At 37.0% G+C, this 19,608-nt stretch overlaps 2 protein-coding genes across 3 annotated transcripts; one reads left to right on the top strand and one right to left on the bottom strand.

Annotated features, from left to right (window-relative positions):
* The first annotated feature begins 369 nt into the window (after nucleotides 1-369).
* Nucleotides 370-6,201, top strand: LOC121320764 (Na(+)/H(+) exchange regulatory cofactor NHE-RF3-like). Its single transcript, XM_041259378.1, has 8 exons — nucleotides 370-579; nucleotides 985-1,213; nucleotides 1,417-1,553; nucleotides 2,192-2,387; nucleotides 2,771-2,967; nucleotides 3,821-4,111; nucleotides 4,497-4,919; nucleotides 5,346-6,201. Exons 1-8 carry the CDS (start codon nucleotides 370-372, stop codon nucleotides 5,388-5,390), a joined length of 1,728 nt encoding a protein of 575 aa, XP_041115312.1. The 3' UTR covers nucleotides 5,391-6,201.
* Nucleotides 6,202-6,294: 93 nt separating this feature from the next.
* Nucleotides 6,295-17,630, bottom strand: LOC121320765 (Golgi pH regulator-like). Of its 2 annotated transcripts, XM_041259379.1 has the most exons (14): nucleotides 17,372-17,630; nucleotides 16,687-16,746; nucleotides 16,257-16,360; nucleotides 15,380-15,486; nucleotides 14,896-14,997; nucleotides 14,571-14,691; nucleotides 13,916-13,996; nucleotides 11,388-11,497; nucleotides 10,679-10,767; nucleotides 9,771-9,863; nucleotides 8,973-9,068; nucleotides 8,343-8,432; nucleotides 8,019-8,084; nucleotides 6,295-7,618 (listed from the first exon to the last, which is right to left on the bottom strand). In XM_041259379.1, exons 1-14 carry the CDS (start codon nucleotides 17,411-17,413, stop codon nucleotides 7,412-7,414), a joined length of 1,368 nt encoding a protein of 455 aa, XP_041115313.1. In that variant the 5' UTR covers nucleotides 17,414-17,630; the 3' UTR covers nucleotides 6,295-7,411. The 2 variants fall into 2 exon arrangements, with proteins under 2 accessions (XP_041115313.1, XP_041115314.1); XM_041259380.1 differs by lacking the exons at nucleotides 16,687-16,746; nucleotides 17,372-17,630 and adding an exon at nucleotides 15,697-15,785 and having other exon boundaries at nucleotides 16,257-16,328.
* Between the last annotated feature and the right edge of the window lie 1,978 nt (nucleotides 17,631-19,608).

Below are 19,608 nucleotides of genomic sequence, written 5' to 3'. Positions count from 1 at the left end.
ATCATAAGCTCTTTGTAAGCCCAGTGCGGTAATGACATAGGCTGAGAAAGATATTGTGTGACTTCCTGTTTACAGATATTAATGTTAATTAATTTATGTTTCCTCACTCATATTTGTTAGGTAACTAACGCATGTTTTGAGCTGATTCACAGCATTAAAAAAATCATCGCTGGGTTATCTGATTTTTTGCAAAGGGACATCTCCACTCTACCCCCAAAAAAGAGTCAGCTGCCCTCAGAAAACTGAAACACTTGAAAAATGCTCATAGTAGATGCTGGGTGTACAAAGTGTGTCAGGAGCAAAACAAATGAGTACACTGGACAGAAAGAAAGGCCTTAGTTACCCAATCTCTGTTTATCTTTAACAGAGATGGCCTCTTCTGTTCACCCCCGTGTCTTGAAACTGACCAAGCAAGACGGCCAGAGCTATGGCTTCTTCCTGCGGATCGAAAAGGGAAAGGAGGGACACCTGGTGCGCAATGTAGGGAAGGGGGGCCCTGCAGAGAATGCTGGGATGAAGGATGGTGACCGTATCCTGAGAGTGAATGGGGTCTTTGTGGACAAAGAGGACCACAGCAGGGTAGGCCTTTCCTAGCAGCCATGTTTATAAGGAGAGTACCAATTCAAGTAATAGTTAAAAACTAATAAGAACAAATATATACAATAGGCACTTAAGAGTCCTAAAAATAACCTATATCTATTACTAAATATGTATTCATCATAGAGGAACATTTGCATTACCTAAACTTGACTATGGATTAGGGTGCATAACAATTGTAAATTGTAAATGGGGTATTCTGTGTCAAAATCAACAAATGCTGCCTGTGAAGTTCTCTGATTTCAACTCATTTCTGTGATAGTGACATGTGCAGTCGAGTATATTAGTCGCATTGCCCACAATTTAGCTTTCATTTTATGGCCAGCTGTAGTAAGCAGATTTTAAACTGCAACACAGTCTTCATTAATGTATTTTCTTAAACTGAAGGTGGTGAATTTGGTTAAGGAGAGTGGACTGTCTGTCACCTTTCAAGTCCTGGACGAGGAGTCCTATGAAATGGCAAAGGAAAAAGGGATCAGCCTGTCTGAAGAGGGGCAAGCAGGCCCAGCACAACAGCCAGTGATGAATGGAGTGGCAGGTGCGACACCAAAGCCCAAACTGTGCTACCTGGTTAAGGGCAAAAAAGGATATGGATTCTCATTGACATCCAGACGGGGTAAGCTTTTGTGGCACAGTGTAGCATCCTAACTTAATGCCTTTGATTTTACTATGTCTCTATGCTATTTTTTAATGCACCAGTTGATGGCCTAACAGATTTCTTGCTCTGGTTTCTTTTCTGTTGCCTTGATATTCTTCCCCTAATATAGATGCACTTCCATTTCTTGATACTAAGTTTTGTGTTCTCTTCTGTGTCTCAAGGTGTTCAAGGGATATTCTTCTCTGAGGTGCACCCCTCTGGGGTTGCAGCAATGGCAGGTGTTCAAAACAACGACCGGCTGATTGAACTTAACGGTGATAACATTGAGAGCTCCAATCATGAACAGATTGTAGACAAGGTAACTAGGATTAATTGTTTACCCTTTTCTGCAGTGGAACTTCACAACAAGGATCACCTTTGTTCTTAGAAATGATCACTGTTTATAAAGCATTAGCATTCCGCTGAATGTACAGTACTGCAATGTGTTTGCAAGCAGGTTAATGCTTGATAAATGCAGTTCAGTGCCTCTTGTTTTTTTACACTTAATTCTTAAAAATGTAATCCTGAGAGTAAGATAATAGTTCACTGGTATTTATAAACTCCCTGCTTTATTTTATTTTTTTATAATCTCTGCACAAACTATGGTACCCAGTTGTCCAAAACTCACATTCCTGTAGATGTCACAAAGTATTTGTGAGTAAGAAAATGGTTTATCCCAGTTGTACCAATTGCAGAGACTAGAACAATTAAGTAGCTAATTTATCTAAAAATGAACAGTTTTGTATTAGTGTAAATATATTACCATTTTCTTTAGATGGGACATGCCAATATGTCCGATTTGTGCACAGTTGTTTACTGGCGGGGGTGGGGAGGCACTAGTGTTCAATTAAAAAAAAAACTCCACGAACACTGTCCATCAGGTTATTTGTGTTTAGTTGTTTAGTAGTTTAATAACTACACTGTATTTTCTTAATCTTTACAACATGTGCTTATCAGGTGAAGGCCTCTGGAAAGAGCATTGTGTTTCTGGTTGTGGACGGGGAGGCTGACAGATACTACAAGAACAAACAGATAAAGCTGGCTGGAGCAGTTGCCACCGTGAAGCACCTTCCACATAAACCCCGCATAGCGGAGCTCACTAAGGGCCCCGATGGCTATGGTTTCTACCTGAGGCAACAGCATGCTAAGCTAGGTCTGTAATTCTAAGATTACATAAGTTTTGAGAAAACATGCAGTTATTATTTCTTGATAGTAATTCACACAAGAAAACCAAAGGAAAGCATTTTCAGGAAATATTTTAAGCAATATATGACCATGCCCTCACATATATAAAAAAAATGAAGAAAGCATTTCATTTTGCATTGAGTGGTGTCTCCGGGAAAATATACCAAATAGGCACGGTCTGTTTGCATGCACATTTCTAGGAACAAGAAGGGACAAGAAAACACTTATTTCTTATGTTATTGTCTTTTAGTGCTGCATTTGTTGTTATTTTGTTCCTTTTTGTAGCTTTCCTTTCTTGTGTTATTTATTATATATAATGTTTAAATGACTAGCAACTTGTTCTTTCTCTAGGTCATTTCATTAAGGATATAGATGCCGGCAGTCCAGCAGATAAAGCTGGACTGAAGGACATGGACAGGCTGGTGGCTGTGAATGGGGACCCTGTAGATTCCTTGGAGCATGAACAAGTTGTGGAGAAGATCAGGCAGTGTGGCAAAAAGTCTACTTTACTGGTGGTGGATAGAGAAACTGACCAAATGTATACGATGGTACACAATGATTTCCCTATTTATTAAACATCATATGACTAAGATTTTATTCCAGGAAGAAAAGCATTAGCTTAAACCTTATCGCACAAGCAAGATCCCAGGTGGAATGAACATGCTAAAATACTACTGGTGAAAACCTGTAATGACAAAAGTTGTCAGAGTGTAATTCTGGTAAATCAGGCATACATTAAAACAATATGCCTGGCTTAACATTGATAGTGAATATGTGGTGTTTAGTAAGATAGATTTGTGGAGTATGAGCTGATTTTGTATTTTTCCTTAGTGACTTGGTAGTAGTCAAAATCCTCATGTACCAAGAGACAGTTAGATAGTTTACAAGGTTAATGTAATACAAGCACAGTGCGCATCTGCACATTCCACAGCAAGGGCTAGCCCTTCCACTCCTGGTCTGTTCCAACCTTCTGTTCTAAATTATCTATTTGAACCAAATTAAACCTCCATCCAGGCCCTGAAGGTTGATGATCTCATTTTACTTGTTAAATCTGGAGTGGAATGGCCCAACTGCACAATCACTGGTGGGTGGAAACCATACTGCTCAAGGATATAATATACTAAACCAAAGCATTTTACAGTTGAAACATTTGTCATTGAATTCATGGTTTCTTTGTATTTCTCAAGACCAAGATTCAGAAGCAAAAAAAAGGGGGCCAGTTCTGTATGACCTTGATATTTTAATTGGTTCATATTTTTTCTCCAGTCTTCAAACCTTTGTTCTTTCTTTGAAATATTATACAAACAGTAGGATTTATAACTGGGCAAGGAATAAACCAAATCCAGAACAGTAAATAGAGACTTGGTTCCAGTCAGCCACTGTACTGCTTGTGTTCAACAGGCATGCGTATCGCCATTGCTGTACTGGGATGAGGTCATGGATTCTCACCGTGAAGCTGCAGAATCAGCTGCAGCCACCCCCAGTCACAAGAGCAGCGAACACAAACCAATACCAGCCGCAGTCACCCCCAGTCAGGAGAGCAGCGAACACAAACCCATTGCAGCTGCAGCCACCCCCAGTCAGGACAGCAGCGAACACAAACCCAGACTCTGCCTGCTGGAGAAGACATCAGGTGGCTTTGGTTTCCATCTCAATGCAATCCGAGGACTGCCTGGCCAGTTTGTTAAGGAGGTAAAAGAGTCTTCTAAAAGTACAGTCCTAAGAACAAGTTAAAAGCTCAAATTAAAGCAAGTTAAATGCCTGACAAACTAAACAGAACATATTCAAAATTGTTTAGATTGAAGGAGGAATATTTATTTATTATATATATATATAATATATATATAATATAATTATATATAATCTAAATTATGGATTTAAACGAGCAACAACATAAAAAATTTGGAATGCAATAACAGGAATCACATTTGGTGTGGTAATTTCAATCATGTTATTTTGCACAAGTCTAATTGTTGATATTTAAGGATATTCAATGCTGCTTTTCACTTTTTGTTGTATTTATTCATATTTTCAGTTTTTCTGCACTGAGATAATTTTAACTCGTACAATCTTCCAGGTGGCTAATGGAAGTCCTGCAGACAAAGCTGGCTTGGTAGATGATAACATTGTGATTGAGGTGAATGGGGACAATGTAGAGAACAAATTGTACGAGGAGGTGGTGGAGATGATCAAGAAGAGTGGCAACAGGCTTGAAATGTTAGTAATCGAGAAGGCGGCCTACGACTACTTCAAAGATAAGAACATACCCATCACCACAGCTCTCATAGGAACAAAGACAAACAAACCAGCCACTCCCCCTGTCAAGGCAAAGGAGCCCAAAAACCAGGAAGACCACCCAGCTCCTGCCCCAGTCACAGCTAAAGCTCCATCTCCTTCTCCACCCCCCTCTCCAACCATAGCTGCAAACCTAACTCCACCTCCCTCTTCAGCCCCAGCTGCAGCCCCATCTCAGGATAGTCCTAAGGAGACAAGGAAGAGAGTAAGTATTCCTTAATTGTTTACATTTTAAAAAGTTAAACTACTATGTACCAAAAGTTGCAAAAATCAAAAAGGAAAAGGAAATGTAGGGATACAGTAATGTGAACAATTGATGCAAAAATACATTATATCAGGACGTTTTGGACTTCAGCTGGATGGAAAAAGCAGTACTGTAGCATGTAAGTCTACTTTTCACTAACTTTTGTATTAATATTAGGCGAACCTTTGCTGTCTCTGATAATTATTTGAATAGTCACATAGAATAGATTAATTTATTAGATACGTAGCAGTAGCTTATAAATAATCGGTTCTACTTTTGGGCATTTAGTAAAAGGTGTACCAATCAGTTTGTGTTCTTTCATTGATGAAGAAGGGCCAGTGTAGATGATGTTACCTGATGGTTAACAAATATACCTTTCTTCCATAGTCAGTCTCATCATCATCCTCAGCATCAGAAGACGAAAGGTTCTGAAGAGGTAAAACTATCTGGAGAAAAGCCCAGCTAACTTCAGTAGAGCAGTACTTTTTTTTTTTTCACAAAAACAATACTTTTTGAGAAGAACAAGGACTTTGAAAAACCTTGATTTGGGCCAAAGAGGACATTCACCAAAACACAGAATTCACAGAATTTCCAAGTGCATTATTCTAAAAACCCAACGTTTATAAATGCTCCTCAGCTACACAGTATATGCAATATAGTGGTATATCAAGATACTCAATCTTAGACATTTTAAAATCTGAATATATTAGCGCAGTGTACTGCTGGATTAATTTACTGCCTGCTTGTGATTTACCACTTAGAATTGCATACACGTGCTTCACCTTTTCTCTACAGATCGGTTTATGCCTTTTACAATAACACAAACCTTATATCACTGAATATAGTATAACTGAGTGCTCCTGCTTCTCTTTAATACGTTTTCTCTCTTAGCTTATCCCCCACTGTATCCATTTACTGAATTCTCTCATTTTCTTCTGCATGTACAGTGTTTGGTGGTAATGCAGAACCATTCACTTGCAGTATTAAATTTACTGCAAAACTATACATCTGTTTGTATTTACTATTTTACAGCCAACACAAATTTTGTCAACACGTGTTCATTTTAATGTTTTTGTTCATGTTGTGGAGTCTAATATTCTCGATTAAGCCTAAAGAATTTAAATACACCGAACTGAAACAAACAAGTAACATTTTGTGCAAAGTATTATTTTTAATATTTACTTCTCTCCAGGGCACACTGCATGGTGGTAGGTACAATAGTTCAACATTCGACATGCACTACACATGTGGGTGACCACAACAGTGCATTGGACTTGAAACGAGATACATAAACCTAATTATGATAAATGATTGTCATCATGACCAGAGTGTTCTGTTTGGTCCCAAAGCCTCAATCAAAAAAAAAAAAAAAAAAAGGAAAAAATCATAGCAGCAATATAAGCTTGCTGCAAAGCAGTGCGTGTACTTGCTGTATGCTTCTGAGGAGAAGATAAGCAATGAAGCTACAATGATTCAGCCAGGCCTACTTAGTAAAATGGGATGTGAGTCTACATATTTTTAGCCAATGACTGAGGAAAGGTTGTATCTGTTGTTGAATATCTGAAGATTACTGACATTACAGTTGCATGGCAGTTGAAATAAAGTTTTCTGAAAACATAATGAACATTTCCATGGTTGCCTAAATAATCTTATAAATGACAAAGTACCTTAAACCACCTTTGCACAATGTTTAAAGTCTACATGGAATAACCAGTTGAATGATTTCTCTCTGAAGTTATAGATGAATATGATTGTTGTGAATGTTTAAAGTAGTGGATGCATTTTAAACAGTGCTAACTTTTTCAAACACTCAAAAACATTATCTGTGGTGCGTAAAATAAATAAATAAATAAATAATATGGTACCAAACACTCATTCTCTAGTTTTGTATACCAATAGAATCGAAATACAAATCATGGGGAGGAGTTTTTACAGAATAAGGTAGATACCATCAATGTATTTAATGCCAATCTATGCAAAAGCACTTTAAAATACTGGTAAATAAAAGTAAAGAACAAAACAAGAAAACACACCGACAGGTTGCAAAAAAGCACTGTATGCATTTTGATTTGTGTCAGTCAATAGCCTTATGGTATTCATTTAAAAAGGCCACAGGTATCGGTCACGTTTCTCTGATCCACTATCTGCTAATTACACTGAAAACATAACAAAATAACATTCAGCCATTCATGATTCACTTCCCTTGACAATATGGAGATACATTCTCAAAATCTCCAGTGTATTGACAAATACTGATTTAAATAAAAGTCCCCTAAAAAATGATACAATAAAGGAATTCCTGATTCAGGGACAGCTCATTCATTCTTAAACAATTTGACGAGGCATGTTTGTTGAGACACAACTCTTGCTTGGTAACACTGTATATGGCCATGAAACTATATAGTAAGCCACAGTCTCTGCATGCTGTCTTTGTCACAAACATCTTCACTGGATCACAAAGTCATGTGCTTCTCAGGTGCTTGCTTGTGGGCTAGGTAGAGAAATAAGATACTGGAGAGTGCGCTGACCAGGAATATGACATCAAACCAGCGGTGATAGAAATTGAACTGCAGCTCCCCAAGCACCTCAGTAACGATAGTCCTATACTGCAGAGGCATGCTCATTCTCATCAGCAGAACAGAAGAAACAAAATACATCCCCTGCAGCAGAAAACAGGACAAAAGCATACCAAACACTTATATCAGACTTGCCACTCACTTGACTTTTACAGGTCACTGGCCAAACTAACCGTCCTTGTTTAGCAAAACTACGGAATATTATATACGAAGGGCCCTTATCATATAACCAGCAAGTTGCAGCTAACTATATTATTTTCTATATTCCTATTGTTTAATTTTTTGTTTATTAGATTATTATCACTTATTACATTTTCAAGTTATAGAATTGTATTACTTTACCACAAGTTATTAAAAGATATTTAAGCTATAATGATTTAAAAAAAAATAATAATAAAAAAAGATGACGACAAGTAGTTACTTCTCTGTCCTTTCAATAAAAAATAATATATATTTATATACATAAGCAAAAATGCTCACTCACCATAATTTGTGCAAGAACAAGCACGATGACATTAGAGGATTTGCTGCTTGAGATGGCATAGAAGAACTGAAGAGTAAACACAACAATATTAAATTGCATGGAGAAATAGGAGTCTATTACAAATCAAAAAAGACAACACCATTTAAAACATAAGCATAATGCACTAGGGTTACCGTCTGAAAATAGCACTACATTGTACTGAATTACTAAGACTGTTAGACTGCTATGAAACTGTTATTAGACCTGTAAGGGCAAATACAAAATTGCTATCTGATTGGGTTTTTCAGCTGATCTGATTATGCTAATATGCAAAAGTACACCTACCTTAGTGAGTGTTATTAACAAGCCTCGAATTGATGTAACAATAATGATTCCAACTAGAATAAAAGAGATATGTTGGGACCAGAATGTTACCTAAAATCAAGGAGGGAAAAAAAGAAGAAGAAAGTTTCATATATTCACAGCCTATTTAAATATACAGTATTTCTAAAGAGAATTTGAATCCGAGTTTAATCCACCACAGGTTTTATTATGTGCATTTTAGACACACCTGACTGCCTAACCTATACGTGTTGGCTAATAAGGCAAATAGTAAAGTTGAGCTAACCAAAAGTGTATTATTATTATTATTATTATTATTATTATTATTATTATTATTATTATTATTAAAAAACTTGCAGCCACTGTATTAAAAACTAAAATTAAACACTTATGAGTGCTTCCCCCCACAGTATATAATCGTCACCAGTGATATGTATGTCCAGCCAGGGATAATAATGACCCCTGATTTTTGATCAGGCGTACAAGGTGCATTGACATGGTGGTTTTGTGATGCGGAGAACAATCAGCTGGAAACACTATTAATATGATGACTTAAATTGTCGCAGAAACTAGTTTTATCCACTGATTTCAGACCACATTCCCACCCGCATAGTTCAAAGCATGTTTGCTTACATCAAACTGTATGCCTAGGTAGTTGACAGTGATCTCTATTCCACGCGTTACTGGGTCTGTCTTTCCCACACGATCAAACACAATGTTAATAGTGGCCTGTAAACAGAAACAACACATGGTTACTTTTCATTAATACAATAATCATTGACATAGTTTCCAATGGGCCAATAACTAATGCTTAAAGATTACAAGGTTCTTTACCATTTTGAGCATTCCAGACTTTTTTTTTTTTTTTTTTTGCCACTACACTACATTCTGGCCCTGTACACACCCCCATGGAACCCCTCAGGAATTACCGATCTCCCTTTGCTGCAAAAAGGAACAGTGGTCTCAGGGGGTGGGGAGGGGGGATCCTAATACTGAACTAAATAACTAAACTGTAAATAACTAAATTGTATAGCAACATGTTTTGAACTTATTAGAGGGACAGTAATGTCTGAATGCCATTATTTACATTCTGGAAAAGCAAATTACTACAAAAAATGTGTAGTACAGTGCTGCACCACAATCTTACTGTTATTAATTTAAATCAAGGGTGGGATCTACAGTAATAAAGGGCAATCATTAGAGGAAAATACACAACCCTCTCTCTATTGTGCTATGTGACTTACACATCACAAACTGTGAAACACTGTAAAGTGTAAATTAGTGAAGGGCCCTTATACAGTCAAATATAGTGCATTTGCAATGTACTGTCAACATGGACTAACGTGGATTAACCACTTATCTAATTGTGAAATATTGAGTGAGCTTAGCTTAAATATTTCAAGAACCAAAAGACAGCTAAAACAAAATTACCATAAAGATCTTCCAGACGCAGTAGATGGAGAAGAAGTAACCAAGAAAGTTGAAGTATTTTCCTTGAAATGTTTTGGAATATTCTATTCTTTCCTGGACGAAAAGTAAACAAGAAATGAGTAGCTTCTCTGACATTTGAAAAACATACTTTAAAACACATCTAAAAGACACTGTTGGCATTCTAGAGCTCTGGCACATTAAGAGTTAACAATAAGACAAGATTCAGAGGACTTCTGAACTCTTGCTTTAGTGAGTGTTGTCAATAAAAAACTAGCTTATGAATATACAGCAGTAAGAAAACCTGTCACCAGCCCATAGGTAAAACCAGGGCAATTCAATGCCAAAATGAACAAAACATTTGTTGGAAAACAGGATAAAGATGTAACAACATTTTTGAGACCAAAATATTAATCTTGAGAACCATTAGGATTGAAGTTGTAGTTCATAAACTTGGTTCCACATTTCAACAAGTTAACATCTTTTGGGAGTTCAGAGAGAGCAAGCTTTTTATTAATATGACCAACTAAATATATTACATAGAACAAGAGACACAGGATGTGCTTTCAAACCACACTGTTCTTATAAATGCAGCTGAATCTGAAAGTCTGTCAAAATGGGCAAACATTGTGCTAACAGAACTCCATTTCACCCTTACGTTCCTAAATGCCAGACGGGTCTGACAGTGACCCCTTGTGGTTTGAAACCTCAAACAAATTCCCATATTATTGGCAAACACACACTAAATTACAGTTTTAATAAAAGTGATCTCTAAATATTTTTTATTACAATACAAATTTCACATGCATCTGTAATCATCTTGGAGAACCTCCACATTGCACCAGTACTAAAGGTAATTACTGTTGCGGGTCACATCTCTGCTGTAAGTGCTGTTGAGTACTGTACTGTACCTTGGTGGCATGGAGGTCCACTGTTTCTAAGAAAAGCTGTCGACTCAGCTCCTCCAGAGCATCCACCTCCTGCTGAATCAGAGAGAGGTCTGGGTATGAAGTCAAGGAAAGAAACACATTTGGATGGGATGACAGAAGCCTCCAATAACTCTTCAGGGAAAGGTGGCTATTAGTCGGGAGGGTGCAAAACAGACACCCTGTTTGAAAGCTACCAGGGAAACGCATTTTTATTGCTGGGTCTAATAGATATTCTGCACAAAGGATATGGGGAGCAGGAAGATTGAAACCAGTAGCAACATAAGCCTATTTATGACACTGTGTGGTATATGATAACAAAAGTACTTGGTTCCAGCACAGTTCTGTACATTCACAGCTGTGTTGAGATCATACCACCACATTTTGCTCTGTATGCTGCCCCAAACACGCCATGTAAGCTAAAAAAAAAAAAAGAAAAAAGAAACCAGCTCTGTGACCGGAAAATGCTTATCTACTGGTTAAAGCTTTTATTTCATCTTTTCTCTGTTGTGTGGCTACTTTGTGACATCCTGTTTGTGCAAACATGAAACCTGAACAGCCAAAATACTGAAACAGGTAAGTCAGTACAAACTTCACTTTCTGCTCAGTATCAGTAACGTGCTTAAAAATGTCCTCAGTAGGTTTCATCACAGTAATGTTTGTAAATGAATAAAATAATAAACACAAAGGATACTCTCACTGCCAGGGGGTGAAGACGTGACACTCTTTATCATCCCCCAGAAACCTGTTTGCTTCTTGTGGTCGTCACCACGCTGGTACATCATTCTTCTTGTCATTGCGATCCTAGGTGAAGACACATTTGGTGTTACCAGCTGCAGAAACAGGCCAGGGTGATGCTCAGCAGGGCTGGGCTGGCAGGGCGCCAGACAACAGTTTGACAAAAACTACAAACACAACACAAGTTATAAATAAACGATAGCGTCTTTGTGGGAATAAAAATCACAAAGTAGCTAAGATTTATTTATTCACTTTGTCTTGCAGGTCTCCCTGGCTCTATGATAATTTGATAATGTTTTTGTGTACTCTTATTGTTAATGTGTATGTATTTGTTATGATTTTACCTTGTCATCCCTCTTCTTTCTGTGTACCGGGTATTTCTTAAACAATCACAATTGTATAGCAAGTTGAAAAGCAATCCTCAACAAAATATTTGCAAACCCTATGGTTATTTACAGCACATAGGTTACATTATGCTTTATTATTTGTATGTTAAGTAATTGTAATACAGTGCTTACTGTGGATATTTTTTAAAAGATAACACCATTCAGAAAAGGGGAAATGGCTTCTGATCTTACCAGTGACATTGAGTATTAGGACCTACAAAAATAAATATTTCTTAATTAGATCGTCAGGCTGTGTGTTTTTTTTTTTAATATGGTGGGGTTTTCCATTTCAACAGCAAGTTGCTGCTACTTTATATCGCTGTCAAAAGCTACACATAACCATGTCCTTCAGTTTTTATTTGTTAACCACTATGCTTTTACTTTTCTTTACAGTAGTTTTACACAATAGCACAGAGCACTCAGCACTGAAAACTTTGTTTTCACATCATCTTTGCAACAGCCTAGTAAAAATTAAAACTGCAACAGCTGAGATAAAAATAAAAAAAATGAAGACTGCATGGTCATTTTCATATTGTTCAATAAAGCCTTTATCTGGTACTTGTGAATAAAAAAAAAAGTCCATATAAGAAACAGAAGATAAAGAACTTGGACAGTAGGTGGACTGTATTTATCCATGCCCTACGTTCCAACACCTTGGCAGTAAATACTTTAGCTATCAGTATCATAAAAAGAGAAAAACCATGACTAAAGCTGCCACGTTTACATGCGTCTGTAAACGTGTACACTATCTGCAGTAAACTTAACAGCCCTGTTTAAACCATAGGTGGGGCCTTGTCAATAGAAAGGTCTGGTATTACATTAAATTAAAAATATATATATATCTTTCAATTGGATATTAAACATCACCGTACATTTACTACAGTACTAAGCAGTTCATAATAACAAATATTTTAAAACAAATTAGATGCAGGAGGAAAAATTATTTGCTAATTAGCTAATGAACATGGCTAATTAACATAAAGCCAGCTCTTAAGCACACAACAAATGATGGTTAAGTTTCGCAGAGGTTAGTACAACAACTCTTCATTTAACTTTGCTTTTCTTTTCCTATTCCACCTCCTGCTGCACACAGAGAGGAAAAAAATATTGTAGGTTGACACTGCATTGTGATAAAAAGCAAGGCAACCAAGCACAAATTTGAGGCAATTTACACACACACCAGCCTTATTTTGCAGTAAGGTGAGTACGGTCCAATGCATTATTATACCTGTGCTGATACACAAGTTTGTAAAGGAATATATATCTACGGCCACTCTTTGCACGAAAAAAAAACTAGGTTGTTTAATGAACCAGAAAACAATTCAGCCAGTATGCCACTGCAACATAATACAAAAATACATTGGGGGGGAGGGGGGGGGGATGATGCAGCCTTGTCTGTTGCTTAATGTTAATTTATAGTTTATGGATTTCCTAAAAGTTTATTACTAGTACATTAAATTGAGGAGTTGATATGTTTGAAGGTGGCAGCCTGACCCACAACCCCTATGAATTTGACATGTGAGCGTTTTCCGCCACTCTGTTCTGGGGAATTGCCCAGTGGGAAGGTTATGCTATACACAATTTCAAACAGAGGGAGCTCTCTTACTGTGGTATCTAAGAATAAGCCTGAACGTGCTCTCTTATGTTACCCCCTGCTATATAAGATGTATCTGCATTCTATATAATGGACTGTGTATACCTACTGATGCTCTTTATTTTGTCTGCCTGTGTGGTCTGTACTTGTCAAATTCCAGTCTGAAAGTAATAATGAATCTTTCCTACTTTGGGCTATGTATCTTTACAACAGAAATCATTTACACATGCTCTACTCTGAAACTAAAAAACTTGTACTAAAGAATGTCCAATCATCCTCTAGATGTAAAAGTATATCATAGTAGAGCACCAGCGATCTAGTGCAACAGCGGCTGTCAGCTTTCCTTCAAATCTCTTTCGCTGTCGTGTTCTCTGAGACTACAATGAAGAAAAGCTGGACAAGAGACCAGTACGTACCTACCTGTCTCTAGTTTAAATTTAACCAGACACAGCACTCATATCCCTCCAGTTAAAAGCAGACACATATTTCTCTGTGTTCTCTTACCTCTTCTTTTTGCTGACAATCATGTCCATTGTCTGAAGCAGTCTCCTCTCCAGTGCAAGTATGTCACTGTCTGTTACGTTCCTAGAAGAGTTTGCAATGCAGCTGAATGTCTTAAATCTTAATCAGTGTTAAATGTTCAAGTTGAAGAAAAAGTCAGGTTCTAAACTGGAACTCTTGATTACCGGCATACAATTAAATATGTATGTACATGACATTTATGGGGATCGGAACATTTCCGTTAAGTAAAACTGAGTAATATTTATTCAGATTAAGCTTACAAATGGCAATAATTTCCAATAAAACCAGACAATATATTTTTTCTTCTGTTGGAAACATTTAAAATACTCTCAATCCATTGAAATCATCTTAAATATCAGCAGATTTAATTTTTTCCCCCCAAAAGCTTTAACTTCTATATTTAAAAAAAAAAAAAAAAACATAATAAGTGAACTCACAATAGTATGGTTTTGCAACTGACGAAGACGATTGAAATATGCTTGCACGTATTTATGAAAATGTAAAACCAACATTACGTCATGTTAATAATTTCCACTGTCTGCTGCCATGCATTAAAAAAATACTGGGTGAAACCAGTAATTAATAAACCAGGAACATTTCTCAGAATGACAAGACAGAAGGGTGAACAGTGACATACCTTAAAAAATATGACATATAGGTATAAGGGCAATTCACTGCACCAAAACCAGACAGCAGAGCCATTAGTGTCACCCCGATAACTCCAACACGGCTGATCAGCTGTTCAATAGACAGGATTCCTAAGAGACATTAAAAAAGCACACATGCTATATTTATACCTTTAAAGACCCGGTTCCCTTCTGAGGTTATGTGACTTGGTCACATCCACATACTGTACGTCACATGGTATGCAAAAACATTTTTGCCTCCATGAAGAATATTCTGTAGACAGCAGATCCAGTATCTCTGTCCACAAGTATCACATTTTCAACAATGTAACTCACCATGCTTTGGACTAAGAATGGGAAATGGATCTCCAAGCTTCCAGAAGAAATACATGAAGGTAAACCAGACCACACAAGCAAACAGCAGCTTTTGTCTCTGTACTGAACTCGATAAGACAAGAAGACAAGAATTACTGTAAGAACGTGCAGCTTATTTGCCTTCTCCTTTAAAAGTGCAAAAAGCCATCAAGTTTCTTTTCACTACTGGTTGGCTTTCAAAAATCTGTATTGCTTTCTTGTACTGTAAGGGAAAAGGGGGATGAACGAACCAAATATTAGCATAAAATTACAGATTAAGAAAGCATTTCGCATGCAATGTTAGGTTTCGTAACAGTAAATGAAAATCTCAAGAGGATGTTTATTAACTGGTAAGAAACTTTCAAAGATCTTTCAAATGCAATCACTGTCCTCTAAATTAGCTATGATTTATTTTATCTAAATAAATTGGAATAACGCCTAAAATTAAATGTTTTACAAAACTCACGCAATCGGATGTTGCTGACCACAAAGTATCCAATGTAGAAAGGCACTACAAAGATGAGGACAAGCAGAATGACATACAGGTTCACTTTCCAGTGGAAATACCTAGAACTGAAAACATTATAATACATTAATAATCGCATGTATGTAATGTAAGGTCATATCTGATATTTATGTGAAATGTCTCGGAGCATGCAGGCTTCCATTACATCTCGGGGTATATACATGCTCAGTGGGAGACAATAAGCTACTGTAGTGAAGGCGGCAGCCAACAGTTTACAATGTGTTAAGTAAGGGAATTGAATAAGCACAGAGACTCACAGCAACATCATAGAGTTGCGGGCCCAGGTTAGGGAACAGCAGCGTGTAAGCCTCATTGGACAGTATGGGCCATATTTTCATATCATTTTCTCCATTATTTGATGGGTTTTGTTAAAAAAAAAAAAAAAAAAAAATCAACCTTTAAAAGTGTTTAAGAGAACTTGACAAATATAACTTAGCGGTTTGGTTTTAGTTTTGTAAAATGAACAAGTGACACTGGAGTAAAGGCTTTGAAGATAGGGCTCTGTGAGGAAGTATACACACACTGTCTGTATTGCACATTTCTCACACCATATACAGCCATGAGAAGAAAAATGTGTATGTATGTATGTATGTATGTATGTATGTATATATATATATATATATATATATATATATTATATATATATATATATATATATATATATATATATATATATATATACACATATACATATATACACATACCACTAATGAGTAAGTAAATAAATAGATCATTGCAAGTCCACTTGTGATAAATGTGTGAGGGGCTCAATCACTATGAAACATCACACATCCAACACAGCAATGCAGTTACTCACATGCTGCTTAAAACTCCCAGTATCTCAAAGATAATAAGTTCAAACATGGTACAGGAGAATGCAAAGGTCACAGAGAAGACAACTTGCACCACATACTGTCGAACCTGTGGGAGATAAACGTAGAGCAGTTACTGCAATACCAGGCAGATGCATGTCAAGAATATTTATTGTAAAAAAATCCCAATGTTCATTTTATGGAAACAGTTCTATGGAAATCAAATATCTTATTGATCAAAAAATCTATGCATAAATCTCTTGTTTGATGAACACGTGAATAAAGTGGCTTTCTAGTAACCAAAGCAACATTTTGTTTGTGAAGTGTTATCAACGTTCGAAATAGGCCTAGATCTCATGTTAACAAGCCTTTAGGTATCTGCCATGTAAACTATTGTGCGAGGGAGAGCAGTTTGAGCATTTTCTCCAGTTTTACCTCATAATCTTTGAATAACCGCCGCATAAAGAACAGCCACCCAAAACCAAAAAACAGCACCTGTGAAAGACAAGACATTTCCCCCGATGAAAATCTTAACAGGACAAAAGATTTCAAGTAGCTAGCAAACTATAAACGGTCCCAGAGACCTGACTGGTTTGAGACTGCTTTTTACAATTTTTTTTTTTTTTTTTTTTTTTTTTTTACAATTTTCAGAAGTTTGTTTTCAGTTACTACCTGTAGTGCAGTAGATGCATATTTATGAGCTAACCGGTATCCTGAGTAATTCAAGGCAATTCCCATCAGCATTTCTCCGGCTATTGTATTTTACATAACGACGTTTATCTTGGCAGATAACTGTTTCTTTTCATACTGATGACATTTTACAAGAAGGTGTTTTCCACGTGTGCATTTAATATCAACTGTAACACAAATTGATATTTAGGAAGACACGTCTTTACAAATAATGCGCTGACGCATTTCATACCTTTTCAAATGTTACAGCTTTATATATTTCCAATAACTGGCAGTTCAAAGCATATACTGCATATATGATAAGTGTTAATTGATTATAACTTAAATCCTTTAACTTGCTTTAAATTAACTAACGTACCACAGGGGGGTACTAAAGTAGTATCTAGTTTTAGTGCTGTTGCCTTGTAATGCTGTTTATTATTAGAATTACCTGGGATGTGAACATAATTACGGAGTCAACAAGAAATGACATCTTGAAGTGTGCACGACGGTGGTGGAAGGGTTAGAGAGAGAGAGAGAGAGAGAGAGAGAGAGAGAGAGAGAGAGAGAGAGAGAGAGAGAGAGAGAGAGAGAGAGAGAGAGCAACTACACTTCTGTTGTTATTTTAGAGCTAATGAATGAAAACACATTCAATCAAACAATTCAATGCTCGCTTCCCCCATTGCAAAGAATGACAGTTCAGGGTACACTCCTAACCCGGATGTGCAAGTTGCGTCGCAGAGGGATGTAAAAACCATAGACGTTCTAGATGCCTGTAATTGATTTGCCACTTTCAAGTTCTTGTGTCTCTGCTCTGCCACCTAGCAGAACTTCAGGAAATCGTGCAGGCAGGCAACAGATTGTTCATTTGCAATATAATTCAGTCAAGTTTAGCACTTGACTTCACATTTTAATGAATTCATGTTAAGCACAGTAAGAAAATAAATAAATAAATAACTAAATCTACGTCGGTCACACTTTGCCTCGTAAACAGCTCCATGGATCTGCATATTAAGTCAGATCCATGACGATCGGAACGTCAAGTGGGTGATTCCGAAAATGAAAAAAACAAACAAAGAGAGAGATTTTAAAATACTGCTTTATTTTTCTTTTAGAAAATGTGATTTAGCACACGCTGTTCATAAACGACAGTTCATTGCTGCAATCTGAAAAAAAGCACGCACGGCATTAAATTAAATCCATGTTTGTTGCAAAACCGTTTTTAAACTAAACAAGTCCAGCAGACTGTGGACTGTCTTTAACCTGGTGTGGTGCCATGCGTCTGTTTCAAGATTCAAGTACATGTTTGCTGTACCGCGTTCTTTAAAAACGGCACATTTAGACCTATATGTAACTAATGACAGAGTTATGGAAATATTTTGTTATTTACAATTACTTTAACCAGTATAATTGCTTAAAGGTTAAGTGATTAATTAAAGTCCTCTCATTATGCTTTTTTTTTTTTAAATGTTACATGTATTTGAACAAAAAAAAAATTGTTACAACATATATACATCTGCTTCTGGGGCTGTATGAAAGTTACACATATCTGTAACCACTAGATGGCGATCTGCACAGTGGACCATTTCATAAGCGCTTGCAAAAGCACATTTTCAGAGGATTAAAACAGCACACTCGGTATCACAATAAAGATATGCAAGATATTCTAGACTGATATTTTATAGCATATGACCGGCAGCCACAGTAAAATGTTTTAAATAAACATAGAACTAAAAATAATATATAATGTATTGCAAAATGATATTATATATTATGCAAACATCTAAAAATTATTGCACGAGGGATTCTTAGGAGTATACGATGCCACTGTCAGTCAAATATTTATACCGTGAAAACGTAGGTTCCTATTTTCTTTCACCCTCTGATTTCAGTTACTTATCAATTATTTAAAAAATTAATGTAACAATGAATAAGCATATCTCAAGTACTGAACCTTAATATTTCCACCCAGCCTACAAATATTTAATCAAAATCAGCATGTATTGCATATAAAACTGTATACTGTACTTTTTATTTTTGGAAATTAAATCTCATCCTAACCCTAATATTAACCCTATACATACAATCCATTGTGTTGTTGGATGAACAGAGGGCTCTCATTTAATGTTACTATCAGGGACAGCCCCAGTTTGACATAGGAACACGTTTTTGCAGACTTGTTTCATTGAGTAGATGGAGACGTGACATCTTTCTATTCCATTCCAGGACAACTGAGTCCATTCCATTGTTGGAACAAGGTCCAGGACTGAAGTACCTAAACCAGTAAGAGATCTTATTGCAACTTATTTTTAATTACTTCCTCTTATACATACGTGACAGGCTGACAAGTGGATAGAGGCCCAGAGACAGACTGAAGTTCAAAAAAAATAACACTTATTAAAAATAAGCACAAAATAAGAGGGCACGAATCTCCAAGGAAGTAAGGAGACGCTGTCACCGGACCTGGAGCTGCCAGCAGATGAGCGCTGGCGGGCAGGCAGCACCTCTGGACAGTGTGGGTCCCCCTAGCAGCGTTAGACCCTCCAGGGACGGCAGCCCGGCTCCCTCTGGAACAGCAGGTGGGATCGGCAGACCCTCAGGTAGAGCAGACGAGGACTGTGGCCACTCCGATAGCAGCAGTTCCAGCTCCTCCGGCGACAACTGCTGCAGCCCCTGTCATCCCCGACC

This window comes from Polyodon spathula, chromosome 9 (assembly GCF_017654505.1).
Source record: "Polyodon spathula isolate WHYD16114869_AA chromosome 9, ASM1765450v1, whole genome shotgun sequence".
NCBI lineage: Eukaryota > Metazoa > Chordata > Actinopteri > Acipenseriformes > Polyodontidae > Polyodon > Polyodon spathula.
This window is presented reverse-complemented; position numbering and strand designations above follow the sequence as displayed.

Excerpts from the sequence above, each read along its gene's own strand:
- LOC121320764 (XM_041259378.1), top strand. The coding sequence starts at position 370 with ATGGCCTCTTCTGTTCACCCCCGTGTCTTGAAACTGACCAAGCAAGAC. Across the intron at positions 2,388-2,770 it reads GCAACAGCATGCTAAGCTAG|GTCATTTCATTAAGGATATA; the intron begins GTCTGTAATTCT and ends TTCTTTCTCTAG. Across the intron at positions 4,112-4,496 it reads CTGGCCAGTTTGTTAAGGAG|GTGGCTAATGGAAGTCCTGC; the intron begins GTAAAAGAGTCT and ends ACAATCTTCCAG.
- LOC121320765 (XM_041259379.1), bottom strand. The coding sequence starts at position 17,413 with ATGTCATTTCTTGTTGACTCCGTAATTATGTTCACATCCCAG. Across the intron at positions 16,361-16,686 it reads GGTTATTCAAAGATTATGAG|GTTCGACAGTATGTGGTGCA; the intron begins GTAAAACTGGAG and ends TATCTCCCACAG. Across the intron at positions 9,069-9,770 it reads GCGTCTGGAAGATCTTTATG|GCCACTATTAACATTGTGTT; the intron begins GTAATTTTGTTT and ends TTCTGTTTACAG.